General features: G+C 43.1%; 2 protein-coding genes across 7 annotated transcripts in view; one reads left to right on the top strand and one right to left on the bottom strand.

The window, feature by feature from the left end:
* The window catches only part of Sacm1l (SAC1 like phosphatidylinositide phosphatase), a 55,034-nt gene extending 49,908 nt beyond the window's left edge, over nt 1–5,126 (top strand). The window contains exons 19-20 of the mRNA XM_050141436.1: nt 1,140–1,197; nt 3,354–5,126. Of these exons, the coding sequence (XP_049997393.1) occupies nt 1,140–1,197; nt 3,354–3,490 (195 nt within the window). The 3' untranslated portion in view covers nt 3,491–5,126. The remainder of the gene's footprint in view (nt 1–1,139; nt 1,198–3,353) is intronic.
* The window catches only part of Slc6a20 (solute carrier family 6 member 20), an 82,493-nt gene that overhangs the window by 10,151 nt on the left and 44,995 nt on the right, over nt 1–27,347 (bottom strand). For 4 of the 6 annotated variants that reach the window (XR_007591509.1, XR_007591507.1, XR_007591510.1 and 1 more), the window contains 10 exons: nt 24,080–24,220; nt 21,516–21,607; nt 19,397–19,624; nt 17,141–17,251; nt 16,471–16,712; nt 15,335–15,497; nt 10,916–11,120; nt 9,778–9,937; nt 9,168–9,333; nt 8,286–8,492 (listed from right to left, as the gene is read on the bottom strand). Coding sequence is in view for 1 of the 6 variants with exons in the window: in XM_050141429.1 (XP_049997386.1) it covers nt 8,343–8,492; nt 9,168–9,333; nt 9,778–9,937; nt 10,916–11,120; nt 15,335–15,497; nt 16,471–16,712; nt 17,141–17,251; nt 19,397–19,624; nt 21,516–21,607; nt 24,080–24,220 (1,658 nt within the window). In the remaining 5 variants the exon portion in view is untranslated. Of the gene's footprint in view, nt 1–5,339; nt 8,493–9,167; nt 9,334–9,777; nt 9,938–10,915; nt 11,121–15,334; nt 15,498–16,470; nt 16,713–17,140; nt 17,252–19,396; nt 19,625–21,515; nt 21,608–24,079; nt 24,221–27,347 lie in introns of those variants that run through there. The other 2 variants (XR_007591508.1, XM_050141429.1) reach the window with 2 other exon arrangements.

Genomic DNA, 27,347 nt, shown 5'->3' with positions numbered 1-27,347 from the left:
AACTTCAGTCTTTTTTTTTTTAAATATAATTTTTTATTGAAAAAAAAATTCCGCCTCCCATTTCCCTCCCCGTCTCCCTTTTTCCCTCCCACTCCTCTCCACCTCCCTCTCCAGTCTGAAGGGCAGTCAGGGTTCCCTGCCCTGTGGAAAGTCCAAAGTCCTCCCCGCTCCATCCTGGTTTAGGAAGGTGAACATCCAAACTGGTTAGGCTCCCACAAAGCCAGAACATGAAGTAGGATCAAAACCCAGTGGCATTGTCCTTGGCTTCTCAGCAGCCCTCATTGTCCGCCATATTCAGAGAGTCCGGTTTTATCCCATGATTTTTCAGTCGCAGTCCAGCTGGCCTTGGTGAGCTCACAATAGATCAGCCCCACTGTCTCCGTGGGTGGGTGCACCCCTCGTGGTCCTGACTTCTTTGCTCATATTCTCCCTCCTTCTGCTCCTCCTTGGGACATTGGGAGCTCAGTCCGGTGCTCCAGTGTGGGTCTCTGTCTCTATCTCCATCCATCTCCAGATGAAGGTTCTATGGTGATATGCAAGATATTCATCAGTATGACTATAGGATAGGGTCATTTCAGGTTCTCTGTCCTCAGCTGCCCCAGGAACTAACTGGGGACATCGCCCTGGGCACCTGGGAGCCCCTCTAGCACCAAATCTCTTGCCGACCCTAAGATGGCTCCCTTAATTAAGATGTGTGCTTCCCTGCTCCCCTATCCAACCTTCTGAACTTCAGTCTTCTTATGACCAGGGAATTGCTAGAGATAAATTTGTAAATGAAAGAGGCAAAGTGTGTTTGGGATATTTGCTTTTCTTTTCTCCTTTGAGAAAAAAAAAGACTTCACAGCTTTTCTGGGGTCTTATGCCAGATGAAAAAATTCCCTGGATGGAAGGGAGGAGGTCTGTTGTCCTGAAAGATAGTTTCCCGGATTTGGAGCAGAACCATGCTTCCTTAGATCTCATAACTTTACCAGTATAAAGATTTAGGTCGCTGTGCTTGACCCCATAAATAGCGGTGTTTGATTAAATCTCATGTATATAAGCTTGCAGAAGTTTTTTCTTTTCCAGTCTAGGTGGACATGGATGATTTTATAGCCTCTAATTATTCCTAAAAAGCTGTGTCTTTCACTTGTATTTTTCAGTTGCCCATCATCATGGTTGTTGCCTTTTCAATGTGTATTATCTGTTTGCTTATGGCTGGTAAGTGTGCTCTTGTTTCATATTCTTTATATCACTTTTGAGATGTGTCTTACTGTTTAGCTCTTGATGGCCTGAAATTTGCTCTGTAGACCAAGCTGACCTTAAACAAAAAAGATCTGCCTACCGCTGCCTCCTGAGTGTTGGGATTAAAGGTGTGTGCTGTAAATTTGCCTTCTTATGTTTATCTTTTAGAATGTTGAACTTGGTTGTTCATCTTGGGTGTTGAGTCCACTCAGTACTTGTTAAGTTTAATGAGTGTTTGATAATTGGGTTTTATTTGTGTGTGTGCAGTGCGGGGCAGCACTCCACCACTAGGACACATCTCAGTTCCTAGTAGTTTTCTGTTGTTATGGTAGTGGTGATTCTTTAAAATCTCCTTTTATTTTAAATTAGTATACAAGCTATTTGATATCATTATGGCATTCTCAAAATATCTTAGCGATTCTCTTTCTCCCTTATCTCCCCTGATCCCCTTCTGCTTTAATTACTGTTATCACATGAGGGGTGCACATGTAGAAGTCAGGGAACAACTTTGTGGAATTCTCTTTCTACTTTGACATCCAGGGATCAAACTCAGGTTGCTAGGCTTGCAAAACAAGTACCTTTACCTACTAAGCTATTTGACTGGCCCTGTTTTTTAACTTAAGGTTTTTATAATTTTTTCTTGTTACCAAACCATCATATAATAATTATAGAGAACATAATTAGGCAAAAATAAAAACTAAGGTTGTTCTGCCTTCTCGAGATCAGCTACCTCTTGATAATATTCTTTTAAGAAAGAAAAGTTAATCCCAAGATCTTGGCCTGAGTGAAGTGGAGGATTCTTCTGGGAAGTGTCCAGCAGCTTGTAGGAAGCTCTGTTCTTGGCCTGGGAAGAAGCACAGGGGCACAATGCTTGCTTAGAGCACTTGAGCTTCTGGTTCAGGCCTGTCCTGGTTAGTTTTTTTTGTTCTGTTTCATTTTATTTTTTTCCAACTTGGTACAAGCTAGAGTCACCTAGGAAGAGCGAACATCACTTGAGAAAATTTCTCCACCACATTGGCCTGTAGGGAAGTCCGTGGGGCATTTTCTGGATTAATGATTGATGTGGGATGGCCTAGCACACTGTAGGCATGCCATCCCTGGGCGAGTGGTCCTGGGTTTTTTTTATATATTATTAATGCAAGCTGAGCAAGCCATGGAGAGTAGTCTAATAAGAAGCATCCCTCCATGGTCTCTGTTTCAATTCCTGCCTCTAGGACTTCCTTCAGTGATGGACTGTAAAGTGTAGGCCAAATAAAGCCTTTCCTTTCCAGGTTCTTTTGATTATGATATTTATCACAGCTTGATTATGATATTTATCACAGCAATAGAAATCAAATTCCCAAAGAAATACTAACTTGCCTTCTGCACAGCTTTTAAGACTCGGCTATGAAAAATGATGTCAAAATTTAGGAATATTTTTGAATAAAAAGATATTGAATGCTGTGGATAGTACCTTGTGAGGTGGTGCATGGGGCAGGGGAGCTGACACGAGCTCTTGCTGTGCTTTCCTAGAAGGAACATCAGTGCACTACAACCTCTGATGTGGTAGGAAGTCCAGAAGTGGCTTCCCTCCCTTGAGCAATCTTACTGGCCATTTGACTCTGCATGTGTTTCTCTATAGTTGAGGCCAGCAGGTACAGAGAAGTATCAGCTCTTCAAAGAGAAAAACAATAGGTCTTTGCTCCGTGGATGTTGCTAACCTTCATAAACTCACCCAGCAGAGTTGTGTTAAATGCTGTTAAAATATGTTACGATTTATATAGTTAAACATAAACATGTAACTTTAACTAAAATACTCATTCTGTAACGTATTTTATAGGTATTTTGGTCATAGAACTATGATTATTAGTTTCTTGTGTTAAAGAATTTAATCTCAATGATAATTATGTTTTTTCTCTCTGGTCAGTACCCTTAGTGTTGCTGAGAACTTATCACAGAGGCAACAGGTTCTTAGGGTCTCACAGCTGATGGTTTATCAAGCCTTGAAGAGTTGAGATCCCTGGTTTAAACCTTAAGAGGTTCTTGTATTTTTTCCTGTGGACATGCTCGTAAACTTTAGTGTGAAATTGTGCTGTACAACTAACAGATCTAGCATCAACAATTGATGCATGATCTCTTTTTAATATCAACAGGTGACACTTGGACAGAAACTCTGGCGTATGTCCTCTTCTGGGGAGTTGCAAGCATTGGAACATTTTTTATTATTCTTTACAATGGCAAAGATTTTGTTGATGCTCCTAGATTGGTCCAGAAAGAAAAGATAGACTGAATTTGTGTTTGTGGAAAGCGGCTTGGCTTGGAAGATTCCATGATGCAGAACTGGAGTCTTTACTGACCTGCTTTCCACAGCAGTCCCAAGGTCTTCTCAAAGCTCCTCTTGTGGTCTGGGCTGGGTAATTACTGCTTTGATGATCTCTTTACTGTTGGGATGGTTATATTTATAATTTGAAGCTATACTGTAATTCAAATGTAGCTTAAATTCAGCTCACAGATCAGAAGAAATCTATTCATTGTCAAGTTAATCAAAAGTTCACAGATAAGTAATATATTTTAAAATTTTAACTTCTTTCATTATTTAAGACAGTAAAATTATTTTTCTAGCTCTGTTTCATTATTGTCATTGTAAAGCAGCCACTGTTAGCAAGCATATTTTCCATATATCTTTGGACTTTTCTTAAACACTTAATACGCTAATCCTACTATGTTTATAGAATGTAATGTCTCTTACAGGTATCAAGTAGTTTGATAAGGAGTAATTTCACAGGAAGGAAGAGGAGAATGGGATCTAGAGCTGTTGGAAGTCTCTGGTAGCTGCCTCTTGGCTTCAGCAGCTTGAGCTGCCCTCATGCCCCTGCATGAAAAGTTCAGATGTATTTTATCTTTTTTAGAAGGTGTAAATGAAATCAAAGAATGTAAAGTCTGTCTCTTATGCTAAAGGTCCAAAGTTGCCTCTTTCTAGGAACCGCTCTATTGCAGAAAGTACACTCGATTGGCCGGCTGCTTCCTCTTCCTCCCATATCTGTGGGGACCCTTTTTTTTTTTTTGGTTACTCCTTGAGACATGCAGGCCTCAGAGAGGGTCTACTGCTAGGTTTGATTCACGCTGGGTAGCAACTGCTTTCCATGCATGGTCCTCGCGGTCCTCGCGGTCCTCGCGGTCCTCCTGCTTTCTCACGCTGTCAGTAAGTGAGAGTTCGTGCTTCCAGGTAGCCGTCATTCTCCAAATCAAGGACCAACTTTAATTTATGCATAAAACAGACCGAAATTGCGCTTCAGAAGCTGTGCATAGTTGTAATTGTAGGTCAGGTTATATATTAAAATTGTAATTATGAGGTTTAGATATTAGAACAGTATATAAGGTAGTATCATTGCACTATCTTAAAGCAGTTCAGTTAAACACTGCTATGGCATCAGTGTTTTGCTTAAAAATATGTAGTTTTTTTCTAATAGTACCTTATGTTGTCCTTAAGTATTTCTAAAAGCGCCTTTAACATTACCTTTTTCAACATTATCTTTTATAAACAATAAGAGTTATTGCTTTTAGAAACTCTGGGAAAATCCTGTGTAGTTTAAAATCAGTCATTAAAACTCACAGTAAGGTAAGTAAGTAGAGCTACCTGTTCCGACATGTAAATAAGCATATTTGTTCCAAAGGTGGAATGTTGAAGCCCAGCCCATGTCTACTATAATTATTATTCAGATGTCACTGGGCATTTCACAGTGAACACTTCATGTCAACTGCTACAGCAAACACCAAATCTGAACCACTAATGTGGCTACTTTGCAAGGACTGATGTCTTTGGGTTAGGCTGCAAGTGATCAATGTTTTAGAGCCCTGCAGTGATTTTGTTTAATTCATGTACTATACATCCATATGAAAAAATAAAATGCCATATTCTTTCTTAACTACTGTTGGTGTTGTTTCTGTATTTTTATCAGAGGTGGTTTTTTTTTTATCTTAAAGCAGTGTTTGGTCATTATAGAAATACTAGTCATTATAAGTAAACAAGGAAACCAATAGCTTCTAAACTGTTTTCTAGTGATGATCACCTAAGACATTTTTATATCTTTATCATTATTTTTTATGGATTAAAAACTAAGACAACACTTAGTAATATATAACATTTACTGAGGTTTAATGTCTATAAGAGTATCTCTAAGTACTAAGGTCTCACTGTGAAATGGAAGCAAGTTTTCTACAGCAGCAAGATTCTCAAGGGTCACATTAAAAAATACAGAAAAAATTTAAAAAAAAGTATCTCTACTTCCAAATTATAATTTGTTTCAAGGTGATAAAGGTTGCAAGGTGATAAGGAAGTATGGGTGGATAGGTGATACAGGTTGCAACTGATAAACAGGAAAATAGTACATGTGGAAAAGTATTTTCAGGACTGGGCATGTGGCTCTGTTGGTAGAGCACTGACCTAGTGTGCATAAAACTCTGGGCACAATCCCAGTACTCTAAAAGACCTGGCATGGTGACCCACACCTGTAATCCCAGCACGTCAACAAAATGTGGTAGGTAATTTAGTTAGTAATTCACTGTGAGAGAAGATAGACCAGCTCTGAATGGCCTCACCATGTTAGTTAACCTATCACTGTAACAAGTTGTTCCCACACTCTGGCTTGAAGTAGGCCATGATCGCTTGTATTGTCTCAGTTTCTCTGCTTCAGGGCATTCCACAAAGCCACAGTTAAGATTCTAATGAAAGCAGGCAGGATCTACTTTCTAGATGATTGTCACTGTTGGCAAAATTGAATTTGTCCCATGCTTGTTGAATTGAACATCCATACTGACTCTGGACTGAAAGCCATTCATGCTGTGGAATATCTTCTAGTACACTGTAATTTGTCATTCAGATTGGTTTACTACAATACTGATAGACCAGTAGCCATGCAGGAAGTATAGGTGGGGCAACCAAACCAATGATCATGGGAAAGAGAAGGGCAGGGTCAGGAGTTGTGAGCCAGATGCAGAGGGAGCAGGAGATGAACATGCCGTGCTTATATAAAGGTGCTACAATGTGGCAGAGCGTAAATAAGGAATATGGGTTGACTTAAAATGTAAGAGCTAGTTAGTAATAAGCCTGAGTTATTGACCAAACATTTAAAATTCATATTCAGCCTCTGAATGGCTATTTGGGAATTGACAGGTGGGAGAGAAATGTCCAATTAAATTTTACATCATAGTCAACAATATTGAGTCTGCAATCAAGATGGAAGTGTTGCCCATCACCTGTATTGTATCCTTTGCACTAGAAGTCAGTGGCTCTAGCTCATTCAAGGGGAAGAGATTACACAAAACATCAGTACCAGGAGATGGGGATCTTTGGGGGAGGTATAGGAAGCATGTGTCCTGTGGTCAGTAGAGAGCACCAAGGAAGGAAGTAATTGGGCTTCTTGGAGAAGGTGGAACTTAACCAGGAAAAAGGAGCTGATGTAACGCTGCCTGGCAGGTAAGCGAGAGACTGGTTAAAAAGGTTGTTTTTGCTTGCCATGTGCTGTTGGCCTTGGTCTGCATGGCCTTCTCACTGAGATGAGCAATAGTGCACCCACCCCCAGATATATATTTATCGTGTGTTGCCTGCATGTATGAGCTTCATATGCCTGCCAAGTGCCTGGAGGCTAAAAGAATGTGTCGGAGTACCTTGAGTTAGACAGCGGTGGGTACTGGGAACTGAACCTATCCATTGCAGGAAGAGCCATTACCGTTACCCACCAAGTCATCTGTCCAGCTCTAGCTTCCTTTTGTGTGTGATTGTGTATATATGTGCATGGACCTTATGTGTGTACAGCTGGAGGCCAGAGAAGGGTGTGAGGTACCTGCTATCACCTGCTTTCTTCCCCTGAGACAGGGTCTCATTGGGATCCAGTGTCTGCTCCTCATGCTTGCACAGCAAGTGTTGTGACTCATTGAGCCATTGCTCCACCCCTCTCTCCTATTTATATAGTTCTCGTTGAAGACAGTGTCTCACTATACAGCCCAGATTGTCTCCAAACCTAAGATCCTCTTGCCTCCTAAGTGCTGGAATATAAAGCTTGTTCCAGCATACCTGATTTTTCTTTCACCTTTTTGTTGTTGTTGGTTGCTTTAAATTTATAAATTTTGCTTATGTGTATTTATGGATCCTTTAAACTCAGTCTTCATGATCAGTGGTTCTATCTGGAATCCGTGTCAGCTAGTGCCCACTGACGGGAAAAAATCTCATGTGGTTTTATTGTGTCACACACTGTGCTTTCTAGATTGGCATCCTCTACTTTTTGAATTGTTTCATCTACAGCTCATTTTCCTCCTCTTCTACCACCAAGGAGCAAGAGTCAAGTCGCATGTAAGGTGATAACCGTTAGACTAAACTAAATGGATTTATCAATACATTCAAACTGCTAAAAAGAAATCTGCCAGTCCAGAACACCACATCCAGCAAAGTTACACTTCAGTGATGAAACAAAACACTTTCCTCAATAAGAGAAAGCAGAGGAAATACTGAAAGGGCAGGTGTCTGTAATCCAAGCACTGGACAGGGTGAAGTCAGGACTGTTTCAACCCAGTGTAGCGTTGACTGCTACTTGAGACTCATTCGTACTCCCCTCTGCCATCCTGAGGGCAGGCCGAGCCTCCAGGGAACTGTCCCCTCATTCCCTTCCCCATGCTTTTATGTCAGCATGGTGAAGCTGTGGCTGGAGGATCACAGATTCTAGTCTAGCCTAAGATGAACAGGTGCAGACCAAACCTGGGGTCCATAAATACCAAGACTCCATCACAACAACAGGAAAGCAAATGATAGAGGTAAATTTGTAAGCCAGTGTCTCGTTACTGTAATGGTGGCATGTAAACATTTGATATTTCTAGAACGAAAGCTAAAGGTCGAAATGATGAAAAGTATATGAGTTGAATATGTAACACAAAAGGGTATAAGTTCTGGCAACAAAAGTATACATTATGGAAGATTAAAAACTCTGTAGTATTTATGGCCAAAGTTAGGTTTCTGTCAGCATGATACAGAGAATTAAATTTTCTTTACAGATTCAGGAAGCAGAAAAGTAAAGTAACTGAGGAACATCTACCTTAGGAAGGAGCCGTAGAACAGCAAGTGCTCATAGTAAGTCCATGAGAGGTCCGCTTCAGGCCATAGGAAAGTTTGCTCTGCTCTTGAAGTGGCGTGTGACGAAAGTCCCCAGGGCTACCAGAGGGATGCACATGGTAGAGGAGGCTACCAGAAGCCCAATGATGGCAAGTGCATATGTGGGGTAGTTCTTGGTAACCACGTGACCCTGCAAGAGAGACAGGAGAAACCTTCGCTTGTCTTAAGACTCCAGTCTCCGTTCCAGAAAAGGAAGAGAAGTGGTGTGAGTTGTATTTAGGTTGACCATGAAATATCCGCCCCTCCTTCCCCAGACTCTGGTGCCTACCTTCTCTAGCTGTGGAATTTGACTTTGAAAGGCTCTGGAGCTAACTGGGGAAGTAGGTAATTGGGGGCTGTTCCTTGGGTTATTCGGTCTCTGGAGGCTTCCACTCCATTCTCTGGCCATTTGGGAGTGAATCCACTCTGCTGCACATTCTGGTTGCTGTGACTCTGAAACTGACCCAAGTCTTTTTCCTCCCGGCATTATGCCAGGATTTTGGTCAGTATTATAACATGGGTGGGAATGTGCCTGTAGACCAGCACTTCATGTGACAATAAGTCTGCACCATACTACCCTCACCTTTGAGAGCCATTTCAACATGTAAAGCTCCTATGAAGGAAGAGCCAGCATCTCTACAGTGGTGTCCTCACCATGCAGCATGGCTAACCACTCACAGCCCCGTTCTGCTGTACTATCTGAGCATCTGCGAAACATCTCGATGAAGTTCCTGTGACCTCCCCACACCACAGCAATGGTTCCCTGTGTTCTTGAGGTGACCGTGGGTTCTGCCCTATTCCCCAGCCCTGCAGGAATGTCAGGTACCTGAGTGGCATCCCAGGCTTGGTACTGTAGCGTTCCTGTAATGATATAGTCACTCAGGTAGAAGATAAAGAGGCCGATGATGAGTAGTGGACTCACAAATGCCCACATGGCCTTCCAGTACCAGTTGAGGGAGCGGCCAGTCATGGCCTCAAGGTCACTTTCAAATCTGTTTGGACCACAAGGAGAGAACATAGGCTTATTCATGCTCTGGCGGGAGGGGGTCCAGTTCACATACCCTCGTCTCTTAGGAAGATGTTATTAATGATATGTGAACATGTCCCCGGACCCATCTGGACCTTTCCTTGGTGAGGTGTTGAGTTGAAGGGAAAAGGGCTGAGGCTCCCTGAGAGAGGATGACCATTAAAGAATGGTCATGGGACATTTCCCTGATGTGAGCTCTCAGAGGTCCCCAGGTGTGGACCAGAGGCTACTTCTCAAAGAAGAAGAGAGCAGGGTACATTGGGGAGGGAAATGCCAGTCCTCTCAGTCCACAGGGCTAGGGTGGCTGACAATCTCGAATCTAAAATGGGCATGCCCACTGATTTTCTTATGAGCATGGCCCTGCAGCGTCTCTGCCCCATGAAGAAGGCAGGGTCTGCGGTCTCCTTACCTCTTCAGCCCATATATGTAGCACACAGCTATGGTCTCCACCAGCACAATGAGCAGCAGGGACAGGGTGGCTGCATAGTCATTGAATATGCCAAACCAGTAGTTCCCGGACTCCATGGTGAACACCATACCAATGGTACAGTTGATGAGGCACACCAGACCTGGAATGCAAGATCACTGCTCATCTCTCTGAGTCTCCCTGCCTCCCATCCCATGCTGTATGCCAGCAGGAGCCACAGGTTCCTAGACACAACACTTTGGAGGGTAGGTTCATCCATAGGAGCTGTAGGTGCTGGCTTGGTAGGGGATGTCAGCTCAAGGAAAAAAACAGTTGGGGGCATTTCATACCAGTTTGGGCTGCAAAGACCCAGTCCCAGAGAGGATGTCAAGTGCGGCGTAAAGAGAGTAGCTTCCAGTGGGTAGTTAGAACATGAAGACTAGATGGGGCCTTGTTTTGCCCATCCTGGATGTGGAATTACAGAATTATTGGAGGCTGGCTACAGGGTCCTCATGACCCCTTGTTGGGTAGGATGACAGTGAAGGTATTGAATAGGCATCGTGGCAAAGGCTAGTTCCTTTGCTAACAGCTTCACAGTCAAAATGCAAGAAGTGGTGTGTGCTTTTATAGTGGTGTATCAGACAGGATCAGGGGCCGACAACAGCATAGTGCACTCACTGACAGGTTTTGAATGTCAACAGCAGCCCCAGATTGTCCTTTCCAATGACTTTCAGTAACAGAGAGAAAAACTAGTAGTATTAAGCAGTAGGAACAGGGTGATCTGGTTGGGTGTTTATTGCCTGGAGAGTATGTGGAAGGAGCTCCTCCTGGTGTGGGAACAGGTCATATGCATTAAAACCAGATGTGGGCTCTCCAAAGCCTGGAGACCTATGAGTGCAGGCTGGAGAGTTGTCACCTTTTCCCAAGGGTAGGCTGACTGCCTCATTTCCCTGGGATGTGGTGAGTTCTTAGTCTAGCTCCTAGGGCTGAGAAGCACTCTTGCAGGAATGAGCACAGCTACACTCCTACAGCCCTTCTGGAGCTGCCTCAGAAACACATGGCTCCTGAGGAAGCCCCTTCACTGGTTGTCTTGCATTTCCCCACCCGCCCATGCCCTGCCTCCACTGCCTGGTGTCCTGACCTGAAATGGCCTCCCTGGGCAGGTAGCTGGAGATGACCTTGATGTCCGTCAGAGGGGTGAGGATGGCCACTGTGTTTCCAAGCATGCTTCCCATACCCAGCACCAGCAGCATGAAGAAGTAGAGCACTGACCACAGCTGGGGCACGTCCATGTATTTAATAGCCTCAGTGAAGACGATGAAGGCCAGGCCTGTGCCCTGGACAGCCTGCAAGTGGTAAAATGATACCAGTTACATGCCTTGATAGCCTCTTTACACATGTTCAATGTTGGGACCTTGGAGCTGGTCACATAATGATTCTGTTTCCTTTACCTTAGAGCCCAGGTTTGGAGGCTCACCTGAACCGAAGAGAACGAACACACACACTCAATGTGATGAACTTTCTGTCAGTACTGAACCCTGCATACTCCTTCCTGTCCCAACTTATATTTTAGATAAAATATTACAAAGTCAAAAACATCTGGATCTTTGTTTCCAGTGCCAGGACTGAGGAAATGTGGGGATACCTGGCAGGGTTGCCTGGTGGTCACATCCTGTGTTGGTAATTGCTACAGAAGCTGAGCCTACTTTTTAAAAAAAATTTATATTTTATGTGTGAGTGCTGCGTGTGTGCTTTGCATGTATACCTGCATGCCAGAAGAGGGCATCAGATCCTATTATAAATGGTTGTGAGTCACTGTGTGGCTGCTGGGAATTGCACTCAGAACTTGTGGAAGAGTAGCCAGTACTCTTAACCTGAGCCATCTCCCTGACCCTGAGTCTATTACCTGTGCTTACAGTCAAATCCCTTTCGACACCAGTAAAGGGTCCGAGGGGGTGGGTTTAGACTAGCCACAGGACTACTAGAAATTAAGCCATGAACTCATAAGGGTTTACAGAGCCACAGGAAGGTGAGGCATTGTCAGCAGGAATGACAAACATTTAGAACGTCCCTCTTCAAGGATGACATATGTTTGTCATTCAGACGTGGTATGGATGGTTTTTTGAGATGAGGTTTCTCTGTGTAACAGCCCTGGCTTCCCTGGAACTCACTCTGTAGACCAGGTTGTCCTCGAACTCAGAGATCCACCTGTCTCTGCCTCCCAAGCGCTGGGATTACAGATGTGAGCCACCACTGCTGACTGGACTGAATTCTTAATGTTGAAACTTCTACTCTCAAAGTGACTGTATTTCAGACAAAGCCTGTAGGGAGTCGTTAAAGTAAGGCTTAAAAGGTGGCCTCCTAGTCAGTGCTATCACTGATCCTGGAAGCAAAGTTTCACCGGAAGCCAGTCTTCGGAAATATGAGAAATACCTGTTGGTTTCACCACCAATTTTTTTTATAGGAACCTGATGGACTGACATAATACAGATCAGCTTGATGGCGTACCGATGGTGCCAATCATAAGGACACACACAACTGTAAATAATAAAATATAGTAAAAGTTGTTTTGTGTGTCGTTCTTACTATTGTCGCGGTTTCTGAAAGTGAGGGGACCTTTTTCACGCAGTTGGGATTTTCCTAGGGTCCTAAGAGGCTGGACACTCAGATCACTAAAGACTGGCCCCAGGCAGTGACATGGTTCATCGTCTCTTGCAAATGAAAATTAAAGATGCTCCCTTTATTAAGAATTATTTTAGAGGACCGGGCGTGGTGGCTCATGACTTTAATTTCATTACCCAAAGGAGGCAGAGGCAGGCAGATCAAGGCCAGCCTGGTCTACAGAGCAAGTTCTAGGATGGCCAGGGCTACACAGAGAAACCTTGAAACCCTGTCTCCAAAAACCAAAACTATAGGAAAGTGAGAAAATATGAAAAACTGAGAGAAATCCCAAGAGTGGGAAGGGTTTCCAAGAGGAAAATGTTGAATTTCTTTTGTCCAGTCTTTTTGTAGCACAATGGTAGAGGATGAATAGACTCTGTTGAGATTATTTTATTCTCTGGGCTATCACAGGTCCACATACTATGTGCATGTCCTTCTGGCCCAATCAGGGAGACACAGGACACGGTGTCCATCTGTGGCTCCAGCTCTGTTACTGACCTTGACTTTCTATTAGTCATTAGCTGGTATTGCTACCTTGACTTTGCAGGTGTCTCAAGTGCTGTTAATTAGACCAAGTATTCTCATATTTACATGACCAACTTGTATCTTTACCATGGCAGAGAATTAACTACCACAGTTTCACCTAGGTGGAATCCTGTTAGGAGAAACCTTCTATCTACACTTGTAACTTAGTTTTAATTAGTTAAATGTAATTTAATTCTTTAATGAAGCAAGAATTTATGAAAGAACAACAGTGTTACCTACATTCCTCAAGGACTTTGGAGGGGGCAGCCTATCTGCTGTCACTGACTCGGAGCCTTTCCCCCTAATCTGTCTACCTTGGTTATCTCATACCCTCCCATAAGCTCTCCTATTCATCTTAGTGTTCCAGGCTTTGCTGTCTTGATCCTAATCTTCATTTTAACACTAGCCTCCGTTCTCACTACAACACGTGCAGCAAACTTGCTGCCTTTAGAGAGCTAACTCCTGTGTCCTGTGAGCCAGTCTTTCTATCAGGGTCAGAATGAGTCCTCTAGAATAATCTCTTATTTTCCTGCGTAAGGTCACTATTATAATAGCTATGTATAAAGTGTTAAAGAAAAAGTCATAAAAAACCAAACTGGTATCTAGAAATGCATATTATTGAAAGGAAAGTAGTGTTGTAAATGACAATGTGAAATTGATGAAATATCCAAGTTAAACACTAGATTTGATGCTACTGAAGAGAAAAGTAGTGAACTGGGAGATACATATTCAGTTGTATCTAAGATACAGAACAATAAATCTATAACAAAAATCAATACAACTGACCTGAAAAAGTAGATCAAAATAATAAAGAGGCTTATATAATAATTTACAAATTTTAAGATATGAAGTTCCAAAGGACGGGAGGCAGGGAAGCAGTGGTTAAGAGATAACAAATTTTTGAGTTTTTCACGTTTTTAAGAAACATGGTCCATAGATCAGAAAACCTGACATCACTTAGGTTTAGAATGGACAAATAAGGCTACATCCATACCGCTGAGAGGGCCAAAGACAAAGGGAAGATCATGGCAGGGTTCAGACAAAACTGCTTGCTAACAAAAGATGAAAGAATTAACAACAATGGAAGACAGATATTGTTGAATACAATGTTGAAAGAAAATTGTTAACCTGAATTTTTTACTTGGGAGCCAAACAGATATTTACATAAAAACTAAACATAAACATGTTTGCTGTTGAGAAAGCATCTCTAAAGGAAGATATTTTAAGGGAGGATCTCCAAACCCTAAAGTCTGTAATGCAAAAAGGAATGGTAAATAAAATGGTAAACATTTAGGTGAATATAAATTGCATAAAATAACCAAGAGGTCCAACCTGTGGCCTATAAATCGGGTATGGATGATCCTTGTCCTCTTTTGTGAGTCAAATACTGTCCAACTTTTGATTTTAAGTTTGCATGGAAATGTCTCAAGAAGAGAAATCGGGGTGATGCTAAGCAGGTAAAGGTTTCTGCTACAACCTGAGTTCGATTCTTGGGGTCCTGAGAGGGAGAGGCTGAAATCTTCAACTTGTCCTTTGACTTCTACTCCTTCTTTGTAGAACATGTGCACACACCCCAATAAGTGTAATAAATCAAATCCAAATTCAAAATGAGAAACAATGAAGGAGGGAAGTGTCAAAGACTCTCGGGTTTCAATAACAAAAACAGTCTAGGAGAGAACAGTGAGCAAGAATAAAAGACCGAGGCCTTAAAGGTTAGACTTACAGCCTGTGGTGTATGTGTGCCATGCCTTGAACTGATGCAACAGGACCTGAGTCTGAATCACCACAAGAAAGTGTTGCCTTCCCTGTGAAATAACCTGGAATTTCTCCAGACTAAACAAAATCCTGTCTAATCAAACACAAAAATTAACCAGTTTCAATTTTTTTTGGCAACCAGAGCCACAGGCCTTTTGTTGTCCCTATTCTTGAAGAGTAGTCTCTGAAATTAATCTTTAAGAATGTATTTAAATATTAAAAATGATACAAATAGGCCCACTCTATATTTCACTTACATTGTTGTTGGAGTTTTAGTGCGATGAAGAAAAAGATATGAGGTATAGACATTTAAAAGAAAAATAGAGTTGGCTAGGGGACTGAATGTTTGTATTCCCACCACCTGGAAGATGGAGGCAGGAATATCATGGGATCAAGACCGGCCTGGACTATGAGATCCTTCTCAAAATGAAAATAAAAGAGGCAGGAAGAGAGAATGTAGGGAGAAAGAGGAAACTCCAATTAAATGGGAGCGAGGAAACAAACAGGTGTTGATATCCCAATAGCTGACAAAATAGACTTTGAGCTAGCACTAACTAGTCAGAATAGAAACCGACTGTGTGGAGAGAGAGGCAGTCCCCACACTTCCCAGGCCTCTTACCGTGTTCAGCTCTGATTCCAAGCTGCAGTTCCTAATGTGCAGGAACACGCTGCTGTACTTGCTTGGGTAGGTAGATGCCAGGTAGTCCTTTACCTCCTCCAGGTTGCTGGCTGTCAGAAAGCCATCTTCAAGGTCAAAAGAATTGGTCAGCAGCAGAATCACCCTGCAGAGCAGACCGTCATCTTGACCTTCATGACTAAGGAGCTACTGGTCCTAATAGCTCTGAGAATCTCAGTGAGGGGAGGGAGTGGATTAATAACTCTTTGTAGGGAAGGGCAGCTATGAATGTCTGTGCAGAAGCTTCACATCTGATCAGAGATGAGGATAAGAACCGTGACCCTATAGTGACGTTGTTTAATATCTGGGCTAGTAATGTATGATGAAATTGGATGTGGTGGTAGAACATTGTACTTTAATATGGCTTGTGCCACTGAGTAATTAACCTTAGAATCACTTAAACTCATATCAATTTGCAAATTATTTGAATATACATCGACTTCCGTTAATTTCAGTACTACTTTAGAGATGGCCACTTGTGTAACTGGCCCCCCTACTGGAATCTTAGCATCTGAAAGATGGCCTTCTGATTTATTTTTTTCGAGACAGGGTTTCTCTGTGGCTTTGGTTCCTGTCCTGGAACTAGCTCTTGAAGACCAGGCTGGCCTCAAACTCACAGAGACCCACCTGCCTCTGCCTCCCGAGTGCTGGAATTAAAGGTGTGCGCCACCACCGTCTGCGCGGTCCTCTGGTTTGAGAGATGTCAAAGACAGTAATCTGTAGTCTCTGGGACTTGACTAGAGAGATCTTGGTTACACTTGAGATGGGGAATGGGGCCAAAAAACTATTTTTTTCTGAATGCCCATTTCTGCTAAGTACAATGACCACTTTAAACTGCCTATTCCCTGCAAGGCAGGCCTTAACTTTTGAACCTCCAGTTACTAGTGCTGGTAGAAGGCAGTAATTATGTAGTTGAGGAAATGACTGACCCTCATACTGTAGACCTCAACACTGGTGTCTTTAGTCTACCCCTTGACTTCTGGGAACCCAGTCTTTCCCAGTCACCCTTCCAGCTCAGAGCTTTAGAGCCTTGCCTTCCCTCTTGCATCCCAAGGTAATGAGGGACAACTTAGACTCACTTGTTTAAGCAGTTTTCATAGTTGAAGGTGGCCTTGAAGCCATAGATGGAGAAGGTGACAATGCTGGCGAATATGGCGGTGGTACTAGTGACGATGGACACAATGACGGCATGCTTCTGGCAGTTGGTGGAGGGGTCACTGTAGCTGGCAAAGGCAATCAGGCCACCACTCCCTAAGCCCAGTGAGAAGAAGATCTGTGTGGCTGCATTGATCCAGGTCTTGGGGTTGATTAGCTGTTCCATCTAGAAGGTCAATAAGTATAAGGCTGAGGAATCCCAGGTCCCAATCCAAGATTGCCCCTCCCAGGAGAAGTAGGCCCAGAGGTGGGGGGGGGATTACCTCCCAACCTCCCCAGCTCTCTAGACCTGGTCTACGTGCAGTATATTTCTTGGCAGGTGAACATGACTGAACCTTAGGTAAGATTATCCAAGCATCCCAAGGGAATTTAAGAGTAAAGAAAGCACTGTTAATTATAGTCAAAGAACTATGAATGTATGTTTAAATCACTGTTAATGTTAGTGAGAAACTCTTATCATAGGTGTTTCCAGCCTGGCTTTACTCTGCTAAGCCATTGCTCAAAACAGCTTTATTCATCAACCAATCAAAGCAACACATATACAGAAGGACATCTCGCATCAGGTAGCGACACCCTCAGAACTTCTCCCCATACCTTGGGCATGAACATGTATATCAGGCCATTGGTGGCTCCATGGAGTGTGAGGCCCTGAATCAGGTATATGATGAGCACAAAGTAGGGCATTGATGAAGTGAAATAGACCACCTGCGGGAACCCAGGAACGGAGTCAACCTCAATTTGTAGGAAGTAGCTATGCACCAGTATGCAAAAAATTCTCAAAATTCTCAATATATATATCATTTAAATGAAGATACTATTTTTACAGAATGCTTAATTTAAAACATATGAAGTTAAATCAATATAAATGCTGTGAGCTCTTAAGGATTATCGGTAAAAGAAAACCTCATTCAAGGTTTTTTTTTTTTTTTTATGAAGCTTAGTGCTGCCCTACCAGAGAACAGTACTGTAAGTGGAGGTTTCTCTCTCGCCCACCAGTTCCTGAATAAACACTCAGAGGCTTAATATTAATTACAAACTGTTTGGTCTATTAGCTCAGACTTACTATTATGATCTCTTACATCTTTAAATTAACCCATTTCTATTAATCTACCTATTGTCACATGGATGTGGCATGAGCTCACATCTTGCTTCTCTGGCAGCTGTTGGCATCTCTCAGACTCTGCCTTCTTCTTTCTCCTTGTACCTTTGCTTGGATTTCTTGCCTGGCTCTATTCTGCCTGGCTATTGGTCAAATCAGCTTCTTTATTAATCAACGGTAATAAAACATATCCACAGCATATAGAGAGGCACATATCATAGCACACTAACTTGGAAATGGAGCACAGCACCTGCTTACATCACCAGGAAGATGGATCATAGCATAGTCTTTGGGTCAAAGGTTTTAGGAGTTTGCCCACCGCTGGTAACATCTGGAAAAAGCACTAAAATTCTTTTACAGGGCCTGAAAGTTTTCAGGACAGGTTTATCAACTCTAATGTGAAAGTAAATAAAGCCAGGAGGCTGTGAAAAAGGGTTCTTAGGTATGACTGCTTGATTGTCACTGTCAGAAATGATACCAGAAACAAAAAGGACCCGGAAAGTCGTCACATAGGTCTGCCTAGTAGCTATGTTCAGTCTGGGATTAAGGTGTCCCTCGTTGTTAGCCCTTGTGCTCCTTGTGCTCAGGGGCTCGTCTCAAAACATCTTGGATAACCCTCCCCATATTTGCCTTTAAAAATTTCCCCTCAGCCTCTGTGTGAATAATCCTTAGTCTACTATGGCGTCCATTTCTCCAAGGCTCTCTGCGAATACTATAGTTTATTGTGGCACCATGATTGTTTCCTCTGTGCTATAATAAAGCATTTTAAACAAAAGCAACTCAGGGGAGGAAAGGGTTTATTCAGCTGATGCTTCTAGGTCACGGTGCAACACTGAAGAAAGTTAGGGCAGGCACACAGGAAGGAATTTGAAGCAGAATTAAATAAGAAATATTGTTGGATGGTTTGTTCACAGGATCACGATTAGCTAGTTTTCTTTGTTATTATACCTATTTTTTATTGTTTTTATTGAGCTATACATTTTTCTGCATTCCCCTCTTTCCCTCCCCTGGCCCTTCTACCCTCTTTTGTGACCCCAAGCTCCAATTTACTCAGGAGATCTTGTCTTTTTCTTCATCCTATGTACATTCATGTATGTCTCTTTTAGGGCCCTCTTTGTTGTCTAGGTTCTCTGGGGTTGTGGACTGTAGGCTGGTTTTTCTTTGCTTTATGTCTAAAATCTACTTATGAATGAGTAAATATTTGTCTTTCTGGGTCTAGGTTACCTCACTCAATATAGTTTTTTCTAGATCCGTCCATTTACCTGCAAATTTTAAGATGTCATTATTTTTTACTGCTGTGTAGTACTCCTTTGTGTAAATGTACATTTTCTTTGTAATATGGGACCACCTACCCAGGGAATGGTGCCATTCACAGTGGATTGGGACCCTTAACATCAAGTAATAAGGCCATCATCAGCTTGACATAATGTTATATAAATTAGAGATTTTGGACACTAACATGTTTATAAATTGATGATAAAATAATCAAGTGAATAAACTTGATTCAAAATTATTTGAATCAAGGAAATCCCCTACAGAGATGCCCAAAGGCCAGTCTGATCTGGGAAACCCCTCAACTGTGACTCTCTTTTTAGGTGACTCTGGGCTGTGCCAAGCTGACCGTTCACGCTAACTAGGAGAAGCACTTTTCTCTCTAGGCCCTCTGTGAATACTTGCAGAACTCACTAAGGCACCCACCTGTCCACAGCCAAATCCATCCAGGCACAGCCCAATGAGGCTCCCCAGCCTACCTTGCCAGTTGACTCGGTGCCTCTCAGGATGCACAGATACACCATCAGCCAGGCCAGGGTGAGGCACAGTGCTGGCTCCCACTGCACTCCTCCATTCTCCTGGATGGACGGCGAAATGTTGAGTGTTTTCCTGTACCAGAAGTACTGAGTTGACGTGGCCTTTTCACACTCCTCATCATAGCCCGTGCGGTTACCATTCAGTGGGCAGACAGACCACGGCAGGGGATCCTTTGGAATGAAGTGAGGATCGATGGAGAGGTAAGGGGAAGGTCGAGGGTTTGGTGGGATGATGGGATACAGCCTTGGGAGTGATCTTGGGAAAGAAGGAAGCTGGTCCCTCAAGGGCAAATGGCTGCAGCCTTTGAGACTGACAAGGACTTGAGTCTTCAGGGGGATTGGATGGCATGGAGGATGACTAGTTTGGTTTGGATGTTAAACATTCCCAAAGATCCATACCCAGAAGCTGTGTTCCCTTGGATGAGGAGGTGCTGTGGATATTAAGGAGATGGGGCCAAGTAAGAAGTCATTGGGGTGTACTTTCCAAGAAGCCAAGGGGAATCCTGTCTCTTACTTTCTATTCTGGTTTCATTATTGCTGTTTCCTCCTATATGTATTTAGGACATGATGTTCTGCTAAATTTCATTTTTTACTAGAGGCCAAGTTATGAATTAATAAATCTTTCCTCTTTATAAGTTGGTGCCTACGATATCTTGATCTAGTAAAGCTGACAAGAGTTGCTTCTTCCTGAAATTTTACATGTGGTTTTTGAGGACTACTGCACTCTCTAGTGGGCCTAGAAGACTGTTACTAGCATCTGGATTGTGACCAGAACAGCTACAATAAAAGGACACTGACGCAACATCATTACAGCAGCCAAACCAGGTGCTTAAATGCCAAGCTTTTGTACCACTGCTAGGATGGTCAGAACTTGTTAATGATGGGGCTGGAGAGAAGGCTCAGCAGTCAGGAACACTAGATGACTTAGGTTCAATTCTTAGAACCCACATAGCACCCACACAATACTAACAATTATTTATAACTCCAGTTCTAGGAGATCTGATGCCATTTTCTGACCTCCACAGGTACTATACTAATGTAGTACACAGATATAGATGCAGATAAACACCCATAGACAAAAATTTTTAACTGAAAAATACTTGTCAATGACTTATGGCTTCTTTCCTTTCTGTCAACTTGGAGCAAACCAGAGAAAGCAACAGTTAAACAGCTCAGTTCCAACTTCCCCAAGCCAACTCACAATTAGGACACCCTTAAGAGTACAGACGGATGCTTCATCCCATGGATGTGGAACAAGAAGGAGGTTAAGTCCAGTGCCTTGAAGCTACTGAGTCTCTCAAGTGAGAGACCCTGGCACCAGTGACTTCTGTGCAGTCATTAAGCAGTACCTGAGCTTGGCATTTAAGGCTCCTTGACCCTGTAGAGTGGGAACAATGAAACCCTCTTCTGCTTTTGATGGTTTTAACTGGTTTCTTTGGAACTTAAAAACAAATGAACTTAAATGTTGTCAATGATTATAACCTAAGGCCAACTGCTCAAAGAGGTAAAAAAGGGAACTGAGGGAAAGAATAAATCTGACCAGAGTTGTGGGTGGTGTGGGAGTAACCCTGCTCTAAGGTAAGTGCCCTGTTGCCCAGGTCAGATTTATAGGACAAAAGTGTTCCACTAACAGAAACAAACAGGACAAACTCTTGGTTTCAAGGCCACATTTCACAGGACATAGCTCAGGGCCCAGTGGCATTATCTAGTGATAGATGGGAGCAAGGCTACTGTATGAAACATCAGAAGCCAGGTCTGTACTCTAGGGTATTCATCCCCTGAGATCCTAGCTCCAAGCAGGTCTTGCTAGTGGATGTGAGAGCCGTTTTGCAGGTCTGATCTGGATGTTCCCACAGACAGCTACCAACTGCCCCCATCCCCTTTGCTTTTAGAGTGGTTTCTCTCCCTTTAGTGTGGTACATCAGAATCAGAAGTTCTATGAATGATTGGAAGTATGCCTTCCCCTCAGGCTCCCTTCATGTTATAACCTACAGACTTCTCCATTCTTCCCAGAGGAATCCTCTCCCCTTATTGTTCCTGGTGTGACCAGGCCTCTGCTCACCTGGAAGGAGTGGAAGAGGTACCAGACAGTCCAGGTGTTGATGACATTGTAATACACAGAGACCAAGAAGGAGACCACCAAGCTAGCAATGCCTGAAAGGAATAAGAAGGCTGTGCTGAGAAGCAGATATGTTAGCCTGACCTATAAGCATCCCTAGGAGAGACATGATGGGACCACCCAGGGCAGGAAAAAAAAACCCTGCCCCCATCCCCTTTGCTTTTAGAGTAGTTTCTCTCCCAGGTGCTGGTGGTCATGTCAGAGGAGCAACACTTGAATTCAGGAGTTCAGCACCAGATCGCAAGACACTGATAGGTGAATCTCAGACAGGCAAGGCCCTGAGGACTTTAGCTTTAGAATGTCTCTTGCTACTGTGCTGTGCCTTTACATGTTTGCTGCTGCCATTTTTCTATGGTATCTGACATGGTGTGAATGGGTATGTGGGGACCCCCACTGCTTTTAATGTAGTGTGATTGTCTCGTGGAAATATCCCATGCTATTAGGCATTTTTACCTGTGGATTATTATGAAGATGATTTCTTCTTAGGCTGTACTATTTAGCTGAAGCAATGATTTTATTCAACAATAGAGTTAGTTTAAATAGATTTTTGATGATTAAGGGTTTTTAAATATAATAAGGGATTATGATAGAGGTTAGTTTATTAGGAAAATTAATATATATAGGTAAAGGCAGGATAATATAGTGTTGCCCCCACCCTTGATAAAGCAGGACGGCAGATGATAGAAAAATAAGAACAAGGAAGTGTCATACAGCGAGGACTTATGATTTCTCTTGAGTCATATAGACTGTGGCTTAGGTAAATGATTAAGGAAAACAATTGAGTCCTAGAAGCTAGGCTAGCTCAAGTTCTTTTAATGTTGATGTTGGGAGATGTGTTCATGGCTTTTGGTGGGCATCATAGCTAAAACAAAGCTTTAAATAATGACTTAAGGTTAGGTTAATGTGTATTTGTTAATGGCTTGGGGAACAATATAAAGTTTAGAAAGGCACACTTTTGATAGTTGACAGATTCATTGAGGCCTGGGAACAAAAGCCATGGCAGCCTGGCTATTGCGAGCTGATGTACCTTTCTTGCTAGGATGGGTTAGTGATCAAAGGTGATCATTCCTTGTACCCTTTTCTGCCCTCGGTTTCCAGATATAAAAAACTGTTGAATGGGTATGCACCCTGAGGATTTAAAGTAGAGCTGACTGATTATTTTTTATATATAAAAGTTTTAGATTTGTGATTCTTTAAGACATTTTATATGATTACTTTTTAAGATAAATAAAGTGATTGATTTTTTTTTTTTGGTAACTGCAAAATGCAACCTGCCAGTAAAAGAACTGGCTGAGAAAATTGCTTATACACTGTTAATTTATAACAAGTTGCTTGGACATGAATGTATATGGGTTCTTGGAGATAACTTTTCACCTATAATACATAAAATGTTTAATTATGTAAAATATATTAAAAAGATGTTATTTTTTACTTGTATTCATTGTGATCATTCACTTTAAAATAGAATGTAACCACACTGTAATTTTTATATTGCTTGAAAGATACTACTAGGTTATATAAGCTAATAGGGAAAATAAAGACACAGAAGGGATACATCTAGATCGAGGTAAAGAAAATAAGGAAAACAGATGATAGAGACCCTAAAGGTGTGTAGGTAGGGATGTGTGTGTGTGTGTGTGTGTGTATACAAGCACGCGCACATGCATTTCCCTTTTTCTCCCAGCCCCAGAGAATTAAGTTTTACTCCCACAGATAGAAAAGTCAAGCTGAGTGATTAGTCTGCTGACTCCACAGCTCCCGTCCAGTTCCTGAGCTGCTGAAGGCTAGTTCCCACAGCAGCACTCAGGAATGTGGCTGACCTTGGTCCTGGTGGGAGTATGTGGGTACCACTACCACTACAGGGAAATCTGGCCAGTAAGTGGTGTCAGTGCTCCCTGGGGACTCAGTTGCCTGCCTTCCTATTATACAGAGCTGACCCCTCCTCTCTCCTGAAAAATTGCTCCCCTTTCTAGATTGGGAAGGTACCCGGAATAACTGGCCATTGATGGCCCTGGAGCCTGGGCTTTTACAGAAGAGGTGAACAATGTCTTGAAGATACCAGAGGATAGCAAGTGGAGGTCACTTTGAAAAGCTATGGTGGGATGTGAAGCCACCCAGTATCCACAGGTTCCTTGACTTCCAAACTTCGGCAAAATTTATGGTTTTCCTAAGTGGTGTGGTAAAGATGAACAAGCTCATGCAGCCATGCCATTTTCAGTAAGCAGGGGACAGTTGTGTACATTCCCAGGTGGTAGGGGCTGGGACTGAATGAATGCTTCTGTGCCGGGCACCAAGGTCCTGAGTAGAGATGCCTTAAGGTGGGAGTTTCCCTCGGGGGTTGGGTTCCACATGAGGATCAGAATCCAGGGCCCGCTCTACCCAAGTTCAATGGTAGCCCTCCCTGGGCTGTCAGTTCATCCAACCACAGGTGAACTGCAACCTGCACGCCTGTCATACCCAGGAACATACCAGTCTCTGTCAGAGGAACTGAAAAGGATCCCACATACCGACACCACTGAGGTAGGGGCTGATGGTCCTCCAGGCACCGATGCTGCCCTGCCGCATGCGCTGCCCCACAGCCAGCTCCAGGTACAAGAGCGGCATCCCCTCTACGATGAGCATGATGATGTAGGGGACCAGGAAACTCCCTGTGAGAGGCCAGAGCTGAGCATCAGGTCAGGTGAGAGATGGAATTTACCCTGTCGTCCCTCTGTGCAACTGTGTTCCTATCACCCAGCCTTTCCCCATCCAGTCCTCTTTCCACCCCATCCATCGCCCTCAGACATTTCCCCCCAAATCTAGTTCTTCTTCATTTGCATCTTGTACCTCCATGTCCATCCTTGCCACCCCTCTGATCTATCTTCTAATCCACCCATCATGTCTCCCCATTTTCCTGTTCCCTTATCATGCATTTTTCTGTTTGCCTATCCATGGACGACAGGTAGCCATGTTAGTTATTTAAATCTTCGAATACTTCCATCCTGGGAGGCAAACCGCCACTGGCCCCAGCTCCGTGAGTGTCATTCTCCATGGCTCTGCTGGACCAGCTTCTGCCAGCAAAGCTTTTACCCTCCTTTCTGAAAAGTGTGCTGGGGGAGATTAGGAAGTCAGAGGACAACTTTAGAAGTTGGTTTTCTCCTTCCCCCTTTATGTGGCTTCTGGGGATTGAACATAGGTCACCAGGCTTGTGTGGTACGTAAGTACCTTTATGCACTGGGTCATCTCACTAACTCCCATCTTCTCTTTCAGCATTTAAGGGCCATTGAAAGGCTAGACCACTAAGTTGCCAAATACTTATAACTTTGCTCCTGGGTGCTTGTCTTCCTACAGATCTGATTGAGTCTATGTGACCATACCTTTTCTAAGGTCTAGTTATACAGGGTCTGGGTGGGGTGGAAGATGCAGCAAACCTGCTTCCTTCCCTGAAGGGTTCACCTAGGTAGAGGATTTTGGATGCTTTAGAGTTGCCTGGGCTATAGAATGTTCCTTCAGACTTGATATTTTCAGAGGGCTTAGTGGCCTAAAAAACACAGGGGCAGGTAAGTTAGTTGGATGACCCAGTACACAGAACTTCATACCACATCCACCTTTTAAAGAGATATCTGTACATCTATTTTAAGCATGTACCTTTAGTCTAAAATTTCATTTTGCTAATGGTGACTTAAGAAAAAACTTTCAAATCCACAAATTTTTAATGAGTGGTCTGTGAATGGAGCTTTAAACAGCCTTTCACTGCCAGATAAACATAGAGGCAGGCAGGGACACAAGATTGCCCAAGTCTGGGGCATGGAGGCATGACCCAAGACCGCTTTGGCATCTTCTCTCATCCATCCCAGCTCATGGTTCCTTGGCTGGGACCTGAGAAACTCCAATGGGAGAAATGCAAAAGCAAAAGCCTGGCACACCAGTAGCAGGGATTGAGGGTGGTTTCTAGAGGGAAAAGCAGAAGCACAGGCACACACAAACCCTAATAGTCATAAAAAGCCCCCTGGCACATAGGGGTTGCCTGTGTAACAGGGGTGTTGTGGTCATCTATGGGACTACCAACCAAGAACTGAACTTCCACGAAGAAGACCCAACTGCAAAGAAAGAGGATAGTTTTAATACTTTAGGTTGGGTGGGGCCCTAAGACCAGCGGTCCTCTTGACTTGTGTGGTTTACAGGGTTCCTGGGTCCTTCTGCTTTCTCCCCTGGTCCTGTTTTGATACCCGCCCTCATACCTTCCTGCCATTCCTTCCTACAATGTGTTCTGGGAACAAGAAGCTGCCATCTTAGGAAATCATTTGTGTACCTATGCTGCTCTAACTCTTCTTCAGTGCTCCCCCAGTCCCACTCAGAGGTCCACACCAACAGCTGTCAGGGCAAGGGGCTACGACAACTCTAACTGCTTCTTGTTGAGAGGGGCAGGGTCTGGGCTGGGCTAGTCTGAGAGAGGTGGACTCTTACAAGGTGGACTCTCTTGGGGCCTGCCCTGTGGGTTACAGCCCCACACCTTCAAAAATAGCCTGCGGTCATCCACTGGGTCCATTCAGAGCTCCAGTTCCATCTTTCACGGGACTTTATATTCCCTTTGTGATGGCTAAACTTGATTGCTGACATTGATTACACGTGAGATCAACTAAAGCACAAAGAACTGGGCACAGCTGTGGGGAATTCTCTTGGTTGGATCATTTGAGGTGGGAAAATTCACCCTAAGTCAAGGTCATACCTCCTGGTTTTGGAAGTTTACCTAAAAGGATATGGAAGGAGGAAGCTTGATGCCATGTTCTGATGAGGAGGCTTTCTTCTGATGGCGTTAGAACCTACTTCTTCAGGTTCTAACAGACCAAAACATCCAGACTTGTGGATGAACAACTACAGAATTTTTGGCTTTTATTTTTCCCGGATAGCTATTGCTGGACTATCTGATGACAGCCCATAAACTAGTATAATAATTCACACTATTATTCATGTCTTTTTAGAGAACTCTAATAGACCCTTATAGAAAAGAGGCTGAGTTGGGACTCAGGTCCCTGAGTATCTCTTCAAATGCACCACAGAATAACAGACAAAGAACAAAAGTTCTGACTAGACATACCTTTTTCTTAAGCCAGGCCTTGTAATTGCCATGGAGCGTAGACCAGTATAACTATTTCTTTAAGCCTCGGTTCAACATTGGTGTATTGAACTGTGGCCTCTTATATACCTTACATAATTTGTCAGACACTTGTAACATGATTAAGCCTTCTTGCTTTCTTTTCCATTCTAGAAAAATATCCAGCCATCTTATGAGACAGAGATACCAACAGGTCAATAGCCACCAAATCTAGGTGTGACAATCTTTTGCAAGTAGACACAGCTGATGTCATGAAGGTAGCAGGGTTTTGGCTCGGAAGACAGTGCTATAAACATCACCTTAAAAAAGAAAGTTGAACCCAAACTACATATATAACTTGTATATATACTTTTAAATAATGGGGGTTGGTAAATTCCCAAGCAAAGCTTACAAAAACATTCAAACCCCCCCCAAAACCCCACAAGACAGTCTTCATACAGTACATGGTGATCTGCCTTTACAACACTTTTGATTTTGAATGAGCATAGGCAGCTCATATACCATGAAATAATGCCTTTAATCTCTTGTTCTTTCCCCGTGTCACAGTGTGAGATTGCTATCCTAACAAGGAAAAGGAGCTTTGGAGGATATTTTAAGGCAAACATGGTTGGGTCTGAAGTAGAAGGGCCAAATTCCACCTCTAGAGCCAGTTTCTCAGGGTGCTCAAAACAGCACATGAC

Source organism: Alexandromys fortis, unplaced genomic scaffold (genome assembly GCF_014885135.2).
Source record: "Alexandromys fortis isolate MF-2015 unplaced genomic scaffold, M_Fortis_MF-2015_v1.1 scaffold_44, whole genome shotgun sequence".
NCBI lineage: Eukaryota > Metazoa > Chordata > Mammalia > Rodentia > Cricetidae > Alexandromys > Alexandromys fortis.
Note: the sequence above shows the minus strand (reverse complement) of the source record. Positions and strands in the feature narration are given on the sequence as shown.